The following is a 10,392-nucleotide window of genomic DNA, read 5'->3' on the forward strand; positions in this document are numbered from 1 at the left end:
GGGTTGTCGAGCACTGGAACAGGCTGCCCAGGGAAGTGGTTAAGTCCCCATCCCTGGAGGTATTTAAAAGATGGGCAGACGTGGTGCTTAGGGACACGGTTTAGTGGTGGACTTGGCAGTGCTAGGTTAGTGGTTGGACTCGATGATCTTAAAGGTCTTTTCCAACCTAAATGTTTCCATGATTCCATGAAGGAAGAGGAAACATCTGGAGAAGGTGCCTGTGAGTACCTACAACAGAGCTGCACTCGATGTCGGTGCATACGGGGAATGAATGAACAGGCTCTTAGTGACAGCCAGTCAACCCGATTCAGTCGCAGGCCCCTTTTCTTCCCCCAGACAATTCCCAAACGGAAAGCCCACGGTGCCAAGGATGTAGCAAGTAGCGGCACCACCCGGACAACTACCGGCCACGAGAGCCATTCCCAGGCTGGCCTGGGAGCTGGGGCAATGGGATGCAAAGCCTGCGGAAGGATGCTGATCGACAGCGACTGAGAAGGTGGTAGTTTCCCCTTTCCAGCTGCATGTGAACACGTAAGGTATTCCAGCAGCATCGCTAGCATAGCCCACTATTCCCAAAGAGGAGCAAGAACTCATTTGTCATCTCCTTCGCCTCTTCTGCTCCCCACCCTCTCTGCATGAAGCAGAGGCGCGGTAGGAACTGGGGCTTTACAGAAAAGGCAGCCAAATTCAAAGGACTGGGACAATTTTAGGTACCCGGAGGTACAGCCTCCCCTGTCTGGGGTATCGGGCAGCACGAGTGCAGAGGGGTATATTCTTCTAGATGCTAAGGGGCTGGAAAATGTGTGTGGAAGCAAAAGCCTGTTCCCCCTCGCCCCTCCTCTATTTCCTAGAAATCACAGGGACAACATAAGGTGGAGCCCAAAACTGCTCTTTTTGAGCAGGGCCGGGGAAGGAGCCCACAGGGAGGTGACAGAGAAATGCAGGTGGCTGACAGAGGGAGCAATAAAGTGCAGGCAGCCTCCCAGTCCATGCCAGTAAGGCCTCAAGGTGACTGGAGGGGAATAAAAGAAATGGAAGACAAGCATTTTAACAACATCAAAGTCCACCCGAAACGTTCTTGATGGGACATAGTGCAAATAGGAGAAATATTGGTCATGCTTTATAAAAGACAGGGGTTAACCTTTCAGACTGCTTGGTGTGGGTGAAGAAAAACGTGAGGACAGCAGAGCTGAACTCCATGGAAGTCTCTGTGTCCCAGGCATTCCAGGCAAGCTACTCATCCTCTGTGGAGAGAAGGGTCTCTTGTAGTGCTCTCCCAGAAATGACAAGTTATCCCACCTATATGGTAACTAAAAAAAAGACCACCCCTCTCCACACCAGCTACGCAACTGCCCTAACTCAAATGCAGGAAAAATATCATGAAGTTTGCCTGGAGTACCGCTTCGGGATTTGGTGCACAAACAAATCTTCAAGTGTATGCAGCGTACCGCATCCAGGGGCCAGAGAGCCTGCACCAGGCTGCCACAGGGTGCAACCAGCTCACCTCAGAAGAGGGACGCGACATTCTAAGCTACCCAGGCGTTCCTGCACTCTCTCTTCTTTGACCCCTGGATGTCGCTGCAGATACTGGCCTGCGAGATAAACACCATCTTCAGGCAACTCTGAACTCTGCCAGGACAAATGCGGGAGCCTCAGCGTCACTGGATTTTGGCCCCTTGCTTATCCTTCAGAGCACGTTGGTCCTCTTTGTAACAGCAAGATCTGAGCAGGTCTTTGGCAACTCATGATCAGTGGAAGGCATGGGGATGGAAAAGGTGCACAGGAAAGGGCAGAATCCTGCTGTGGATCTCTGTTACAATACCGTCACAACAGCACCTATGGGTTTCAGTGTGGCGTGAGAAAGGTTAAAGCTCATCCTTGGCATTAACAAGATGCTGCAGCGGACGAATGGGTATCGCATGATCTCTCAGCAGCTGGTCCTGTGACCCTTCGCGGCTGTCAGGGGGTCTGTCGCCCAAAAAGTCTGCGAGAGTGTAATCCTCCAGCAGGCCAGCCTCTACCGCGTGGCGCCGGAGCCCCTCGCTCCCCATGAGCCCTTGCATTCTCACGTACCCCTGCTGACAGAAGGGAGGCAGCTTCTGACGCGTGAAGGCAAACAGGAAACAGGACTCTGCAGGGGAGAGGATCAAAAATCAGACATGGCAGAGAATAACTCCCATAAACTCTTGAGGACTCATTCAGAACAAAAGGCAGAGAGGATGAGGGGAGACGACTGGAGTGCCCCACCTGGCACCTGGCCCCGGATGACAGCAGAATAATTGACTCAATTCTACAGAGCTCAGGAGATGCAGAGTGGGATCTCCAGTCTGCGCTCTGAGAGGAAAAGGAGCGGGATTTGAGTTTGCAGCCCTCCATCATCTTCTTCATACCACAGGATTGCTTCCCTCTGTGCAGCACACGGGGTTGCTGCAGGAGGTTCCCAGACCAGCCTTCAGACCAGGAAGGGAGGCAGCAGAGGCTCTCCATCTCTCACATCCCAGCACTCCCATTTCCCATGGGAAAGCAATCCCATCATCAGTACATGAAAAGAGCTCTGGTACTCAATTGCACAAAGAAATGTTCAGATAATGGAGAAGGAAGGAAAGCTGCAGGTAGAAAAGGAACAGAATCAAACCTCATACACCTTTCCCTAGATCTGTGTGTGCCTGGGGCGGTCTCTTTCTGGTGGTGAGCAAGAGCAAAAACTATTTGGGAACATACACACAGCACTGTCACTTTTTACCATCTGGGGAGTGCATCAAAGAGGTGTGACTGGCAGCGAGACCACCAGCTCACCACAGGGAGATCTCAGCTATTTGCAGAAGAGATCGCTCCTGTTGCGAGTCCCTCGCATCCCTCTCCTCTTCCTGCCACCTTGACCCTGTGCTCAAATTACCTGCAAAGAAATTGCGCAGGTCAGTGCTGAGGCAGTTCTCCAAAAACCGCCTCAGCGGCAGGATGTGAGCATTCGGGGCCGTCCAGTCTGTCAGAAAGTCCTCCACAATGTGATGGACAGCATCTGGGCAGGGGAGAGGCCAATCTGGGGGCCGAAGTCTCATCTCGCGCTCTGCCAAGAGAACATTAAGGGAATCTCTCAGAATCAAAATGGCATTAAAAAGAGGTTGGGGAGGGGAAAGCAGCTACAACAGCTGTTCCAGCTTTTGTCCTGACCTTTTTAATCCCTACCTTACTTTCATTTGCAATCCCCTCTGCTAGCCGTGTCCTTAACAGCCCTGCCACTGCACAGCTGCCCCTTGTCCCTGCCCGCAGTATTTCCTGTCATTTCACTCCCGTTCCCCCTGGGCAGGGACTGCCAGACGGGCTGAGCTGCGTTCAAGCTGTAATGCTGCTACCCATCACGCTTCTTTCCATGCAAGGCAGGCCAGACCCTGACCCTAGGTTTCTGGAGAAGATGATTCAGAACACTCATTTCCCAAGGAAATCTATTCTGAGAGTGTTCGTTGGCTGGATATAACACTCATCTTCAAACCCGTGCCTTTGGAACTGCCTCTGTCACTGCGTGACCTCTCAGACCTGGGCCGGCCACAGAGAGCAGCTTCCTTTTGGCGGCAACACTGAACTGCCCAGCCTCATCTGCCAGGACTCTGCAAAATACATGCAGGGTGCCAGCCAAAGGAAAGCAACGTTCCTCTTTTTGGGAAGGGGGCAGTTCCCAGCACACCTGTTTGTTCCCGTTCTCAAATGTGAGGTCTCTGGTACAACCCCCGCACCCTACACCTCGTATTGTTCTGACCGATGGAAACTTCTTGCCAACTCCCAGCTTTTTCTTCAGCTCACACAGTGGTGGCAGGTGTCCCAGAGGATGGACGTGAAGGAAGTGGAGAAGGGTGTGCAATGCCTTCAGGTACCGCCCCCCCCCTTCTTTGGCTCTGAAGTATCATCACCCCTCTCCGTTTTGCTCGTATCAGATAATTGGCAGGGAGAGGCAGGAAAGCTTACCTGTCGGGAGTCGTTTGTAATAGTAAATAACAGGGTGCAAAAAGTTGGACTGCCAGGCGTGCTGTGCCTCTCCCACGGCTCGGTTGTAGTAGAAGACATCCTTGTCAGCCCCAGAGAAATTCCTTCCATACTCCATGATGATGACAAACAGCCCATTGGGAGCCTTTCTCCCCGTCTGCATTTCCAGCTCGGCGAGGACTCCAACCGGGTATTCTTCCAAGTATTCAAATGCTGTGGCATTCCTGTGAATTGCAACCACAGCCATCAGACTTTTCCACCACAGAAAAGCCAGCTGGGATCCAATACCCCCTCAGCTGGTTGAGGCTAAGGCCAAAGAGCCATCAGATAGTAATTATTTGTGGTCATTACAGATCTGGGCTGGACTTGATGCAGAGCTTATGAAGGCTGCAGATACTGTTACAAGGCTCCATTATTTTCCCACTTTATGGGATTCCTCTCTGTGTGAGCACTGCTCAAGGAAAGTTTTTCCCTGGGGACAGTAAAAAGGTACTACACCTCTGACCCTAGAGGGAGGGTCTGGACCATTTCAGCCCCTTAAAGAGAGAGAAGTAATTGGCAGAATTGGGCATAGTGGCACCAGTTGCGGCAGTGATACAGGTTTTGAGGTGGCTGCCTACGTGACGGTAACATCCTTAGGCAGCAACGGAGCAATCTGTGTGGTGGCACCACGGGAGGCAATGGTAAAGAAAAAGGAACGAAACGATGGATTGCAGTGCTGGGAACAATTACTCACTCACTCACTCTCTCAGCAGTATGATGTCAGCCAGGACACTGAACATCTGGTAGAGGCCCGAGGCCTCGTTCACCCGCTTGATGATGGAATTGGTCAGCTGTGTAATAGGGTAGACTGTGGATGGCCAGGGGACACCATGGTGACGGTTTTCCAATAAGCGGTGGACTGCACGAGCTAAGACATTGAGAGAAACAAAGACAGCTTATTTAAAAATCCAAGCTTACGCTTTTAAGAAATCCGATCACTCTGCAGCAGCACACACAGATACTGGCAGGACACAATAAATAAGCTTTACAGCTCATCCGTGCTCGGGATCTCCCACCTCAATCGCTGGTAACTGCAGTGGAGATGCCCTCTGAAAGCTGATGTGATGCTAAGTGGTTGGTGAGGGGGCGGGGGGGGTCCTTGGGGATATTTCATTACTTCTGAGCAGTCCTTTTAATGATAAGGATGGGCACACACACACAGACAGAAATTCTCTCTACTGCCCAGAGCCGCTGGGTTTTAACTCCACAGCACAGACCTCTCACCCACAGCCTGTCACGAGGCAGAGCATCTGGCCGGCAGAAATCTATTGTGTTACATAAATAAGAGACAATGGGCAAGAGAGACAGAAGACAAAACAAAGACAGACAACCAAAAACTTCAGATATGACCCCAAGTCACTTCTCCTCCACTTCAGACAACGCAGCTGCAGCTTGGCTGTGCTTTGTTCTTACTGCCAGCACAAGACTAAGGGTGATCTCTTTCCAGCAGTAAGCTATGAATTGTTCCTTCGAAGAGGGAACGATTCCCACCTCTGCCCTTTCTGTACACCCAGTACTCACTTGTATACCGGAATCCATGGATAAAGCCCCCAGCAGATTTCCTGAAGTCAACAGAATGGCTAGCAGTGCCGAGAACAAAGAGCCCCCGAGTGCCTCTGGACTCGTAACTAGGTTTGATCTGAGGATACTTCTTTTTATTCCCTTTTCCTGGCATCATTCTAAGGGATCTGATGTGCAAAAGAGAAGAGCAGGCTGTCAGGAAGGGCAAGGGTGGAAAAATAAAGTGTTTCTGATAAGGCACACACTATATTACAGCTACTGCAAGACACTGCTTCATGCCCCCACTATCTTCAGTGGGATTTACTGCTGTCCCAAGAGCATAAAGTCAACGAGGATCTTCCAGAAGACAAGGGTGCTCATCTCAAGGTAGCTCTGGACAAGATCAAATTCCAGCCTGAGCCACTGACAGTGAATTTTGGAAGACAGTGAAGTTAGTAGTATCATTTTCAACTGCAGGATGTGTTAGAAGACAAACCAAGGTTGAGCGAAGGCTGCGTCCTCAGGATAAAAAAAGCAGATAAAACCTTTCTGTAGCGATCTGTACCTGTACCATCCTCATTCAAAAAAAAACCCAAAAAAACCTCAAACTACAAAACATTGCTAGCCGCCTCCATGTGATCTGGCAGGTCAGGATGTTAAGTTCTAAAGGCACAAGCTTTTTGTGTGTCACCCAGGTCCCAACACTGTCATTTGCTCAGCCCTGTAGCCCATCAATCAGAGGGCAATGGCACACGTGTTTGCACTGGGACACGGCTGTAGCCACAGGGTAAACAAAGAACTGTGGTAGCACCAGGTAGCTCAGAGCCAGGAGAGGACCTCCCCTTCCCTTTCCTCCCTAGTCAGGCCCTTCATAGTCTGTCACTCTAACTACCTGCTTCACTATAGTTCCTGGTTCTCCCTCACCTGTTGTAGATAGAGAAGTCAAACTTCCAGCCCAGGCAGCGGATGACGCGATCATAAGGTGCACGGGTGGCAAAATTATCCAGTTCGTCCTGCGGGAGGGTGATGGAGTCAATGCCTGCGCTGGTGTTTCTGTTATCCAGGTAGAACCGGAGCGTGATGTGCAGCTTCCCTTTCTTGTCCTTGACAATAGCCAGATCTTCCAGGTCGCCCTCCAGAAGCCCATCCAGAGATTTCAGCTGGTAGGTGTCCAGCAGGCCATTGTTAATTGCTCTATGAAAAAAAGGAGAATGTACGAAGGGCTAAAAGAAGGGAGGAGAGGTGGGATCCATGGTTCTATCTCAGCTGCTGAAAATGGGGCACCTTTACCAGGCATCCCACGCTCCCCTTCAGTGCAAAGGTTATCCCCAGAGCCTCAGGGCTCACAGGAACAGCACAGGTAACACAACCTCGCTTCCCTTGCAGGATGTAGTCAACCTCTCAGCTCTCCTCTGTGATTGCAAGCAAGGGAACAACTTGGGAGCCAGGACTTTTTAGTGATACAGTTTCCAAGGGGACATTTTCCTATTTCACACAGACCCCGAAGAGCTCTCATCAAGCTCCTGTGTTCAGCAACTGCAACCTGGACTGCTTTAAACCAAGGACCTAAGGACAGAAGGCCCCATGTTTCCTCTGCGACCCCCAAGACCACAGCACCTCCTGTGCCAGTCCGGCTCATCGCCTCGGCAAGAGGCGATTCTCCTTGTTTGTACCCCAGCTGCATTAGAAAGAGGAAGAGGAGCGGTTTCCTACCTCAGATCGCCGACGTAGTGAGTGGCCCACGAGAGGCGCACACGGGACCGGCTCACCATGTGGATGAAATTCGTGACGCCTAGAATGTTCTCCGCCGTCTCAAAGGCTGAGTTCCCTCGGCCCAAGATCAATACAGTTTGGCCAGCAAAATCCTCCGGGTTGATGGACACAGTCTCGTAACCCTCAACGTATTCTGAGCCAGGAAAGTTTACCACGTTGGGGACCCACATCCCAGTGGCGACTAACAAAGAGCTGCAAAAACAGGGATAGCAATAGGGAATGCAGGAATTACAGGAATGGGGCCATTGCTCCATCTCATCACTCCTTCCTCCTCCCGCTGTGAAAGACGGCTGTGATGTGCCCCCTCCACTGATCCAGCCACTCTGGATCAGCTGCACAGGTCATGGTTTCAAGAGAAACCTCTCCCCAGCTTCACCTAATGACCTGCTCCTCTCTTCTCTATCCTCAGGCCAACAAAGACGACTAGGAACATCGCTATATATATAGCAAAAGTCAGTGTGGGTGCTGTACATATACGTCTCCCTCTGTTGTTCATGAATGTGCAAGTACCACTCATTAGTACTATACATATTGTCAGTGAGTACTTAAGTTTCACAGGTTGATTATATGTTGCATAAAAAATTGCTTTAAAATTTGTGTTGCCTTTTAGTACAGCAGAACAAAAGTAATTTTTAAGAGAGATAGAAAATGGTTTCAATATTTTAAAATGTAACTCCTAGTCATAAACACATGTTAGCAACATCACTAATTGTTAACACTAGAAGTAATCATTTTATATCTCTCCGTAAGAAATTTTACTTGAATCTAATCTTTTGTGACTTAGAGGGAAACACCAGGCAGCCGAGGCTAGCAGCACTGTCTGCTGTCCCAGCCTGGCTCACGCAGCTCCCGAGAGCAACTCACTTGTGGCGCGTGGGTGTCTGGGATTGCCTTCTGTCCCCTCCAAGCTCGCCAGCCAGCGCACCTCCAAGTGACAGCCAGAGCAACCTGCTGTCGTAGAGCTGAGGTTCTCAGGAGAGGTGAGAAATATGCTCCATATGTTCACATGAGTAACTTCTAGATGTTTTTTAGGAATGTAGCTCGGTGGCAGTACGAGATACACAGGTGCGAGTATGACAAGGGGAAGGGGAATTCAGGAACCAGCAACCTTGAGGGTTATTCCTCACAGTCAGCTCCTTCTACTGCAACAGCCCCACTTTTCTCTGGTTCCCTCCTGCTGGCTCTGTACTAACCCAGGGCTTCAGTTGGCTGGGATGCACTTTTAAATATTGGTTCTTCTAAGCACGTGTGGGTTACCGGAGGTGAGGTGTTGCTGCACTGACTCACCCGAGTTTGTAATAATAAAGGCAGCAGTGGCTACAACTCGGTACGACTGAGGTGGTTTTTTTTCCACAGAGAGCAATTACCTAGTGATAAAAGTGATTCCAAGCTTACATATCAAGCATGGAAACTGCAGTGATGGCAATCACAGCCAGTTTGTGTCTGCCCTGCCAGCTCCTCAGCTGTCCAAGGCATAACGTTGCTCACGAAAGGCAGTGCCTTCCCAAGAGTAGTTATTCCACCCACCCTGCCAATGCCTGCAAAATGTTTTTCCCCGTGATGGTTAAGCCCTGGTGATGGTGGCCAAGTCTCCGAGAGGCTGTGAAACCTCCATCCTTGGAGATGCTCATGCCTCAGCGAGGCAAGGCTCTGAGCAACCTGACATCTGGCCCTGCTTTGGGCAGGGGGCTTGGACGGAATGACCTTCACAGGTCTCTTCCCACCTAAGTTCTTCTATGATTTTGTGACTTCGAAGACGCCCGTGGAGAGTGGTGTGGCTAGCCCCGGGTTCGCTCATTACCTGCACTTGTAGTTCTGCCTGTCCTGGTCGGTCAGGAGGAAGTAGTGGCCATTCCAGGCCTGCCCATCCCTCTCCAGCATCACGTGGACGATGGCCGTGTTGTACCGAACCCGCAGCTTCAGCAGGGAAGCAAAATCCTCCAGGTAACGCACCATCGCGTCAGCGTTGGGGAAGAAGTCGCGGGAGTAGCGCTGGAAGAGCAGCCGGCGGTCGTGGCTGAGGAGCGAGTTCCAGTCGTGGCGCAGGTTGAACTCGCCGTTGGATTTGCCCGTGTACCGCTTGTTGATGCTGATGAGCTTGCGGTGGCGAGGGTAGAGGGCGAAGAAGCTGCCGGGAGCGTGGCTCCGCTCGAAGACAACATAGTCCCGGCCGGCTCGCTGGAGGAAATAGGCCGCCTGCAAGCCTGAGGGGCCGGCCCCGATGATGCAGTAGTCGTGGTAGAGGAAAGCGGCGCCGCTCGCCACACGCAGGCTGCCGGCGTACAAGGCCAGGCCCAGGAGCGTCCCGCAGACCGCTGGGGCCATGGCGGGGCCGGGACAGCCGCCCCTGCCGGGGAGAGGACCGGGGAGGCGTCACCCAGGCGGCGAGCGGCTCCGGCGGGCGGAGGCCTCCCCGCAGGAGACCCCCAGCCTGGCCCGGCCGCCATCGTGCCCCTCAGGGCCCCAAGCCGGGGTGGGGGTCTTGGGGGTGGGGCCCTGCTCCCTGCCAGCCAATAGCAAGAAGGGGCCCAGGTCTGCCAGCCAATGGGCACACAGGGACCCCTGCCCCAGCCAACAGCAGACAGCGCGGGGCCAGCAGGCGGGAAGGCGGGGCAGCACCAGTGGGGTCATGGCCGCCAGCCCCCGCAGTGCCCCTGCGCCCCAACAGCCAATGGCAAAGGGAGGCGCGAGCCCATCAGCCAACGGGAGACGGGGTGCCCCGCGCGGCCCTCGCTCCCTCGCCAATAGGGACCGGCCGTGACCTCGCCCCCCCCCCCCCCCCCCCCCCCGCCCAAAGGCGTGCGGGGCGTGGCCGCCACCCGCGAGGCGCCGCACGTGACGCGCGGCGCACCTGGCCGCCGCGAGCCGCCCGGACCCGTCCCGCCAACGGCCGCACCTGCACCATAGAGCTCGCGCTGCGCCGCTCCTCACGCGCAGCGCCCCGCACCGCACGCGCCGGGGGCGGGGGGGAGGGCAGGGCAGCGCGCGCCCCGCGCCAAGGGGCGGGTGAGGGGGCGGCGCGCGCCCCGCGCCGCGTCACGTGACGCCGCCGCCGCCGCTTCCCGCCGCCGGCGCCATGGCGCCGCCGCGCGCGTACCA

At 53.4% G+C, this 10,392-nt stretch overlaps 1 protein-coding gene across 1 annotated transcript; it reads right to left on the minus strand.

Moving 5' to 3' along the window:
* Window positions 1–1,147: 1,147 nt before the first annotated feature.
* On the minus strand, window positions 1,148–10,247 carry FOXRED2 (FAD dependent oxidoreductase domain containing 2). The gene is made up of 9 exons (XM_082311077.1): window positions 10,190–10,247; window positions 9,095–9,640; window positions 7,234–7,485; window positions 6,445–6,714; window positions 5,542–5,708; window positions 4,723–4,888; window positions 3,961–4,202; window positions 2,897–3,067; window positions 1,148–2,131 (listed from the first exon to the last, which is right to left on the minus strand). The coding sequence occupies exons 2-9, from the start codon at window positions 9,616–9,618 to the stop codon at window positions 1,866–1,868; spliced, it is 2,058 nt and encodes a 685-aa protein (XP_082167203.1). The 5' UTR covers window positions 9,619–9,640; window positions 10,190–10,247; the 3' UTR covers window positions 1,148–1,865.
* Between the last annotated feature and the right edge of the window lie 145 nt (window positions 10,248–10,392).

The sequence above is a fragment of the Platalea leucorodia genome (genome assembly GCF_965183815.1).
Source record: "Platalea leucorodia genome assembly, chromosome: 4".
NCBI lineage: Eukaryota > Metazoa > Chordata > Aves > Pelecaniformes > Threskiornithidae > Platalea > Platalea leucorodia.

Bases quoted from the DNA above. Each gene is read 5' to 3' on its own strand.
- FOXRED2 (XM_082311077.1), bottom strand. From the start codon at position 9,618: ATGGCCCCAGCGGTCTGCGGGACGCTCCTGGGCCTGGCCTTGTACGCC. The intron at 6,715-7,233 runs GTAGGAAACCGC...TTTTTTTCATAG, and splicing joins CACTACGTCGGCGATCTGAG to AGCAATTAACAATGGCCTGC. The intron at 2,132-2,896 runs GTAATTTGAGCA...TCTCCCCTGCAG, and splicing joins CCTGCGCAATTTCTTTGCAG to AGTCCTGTTTCCTGTTTGCC.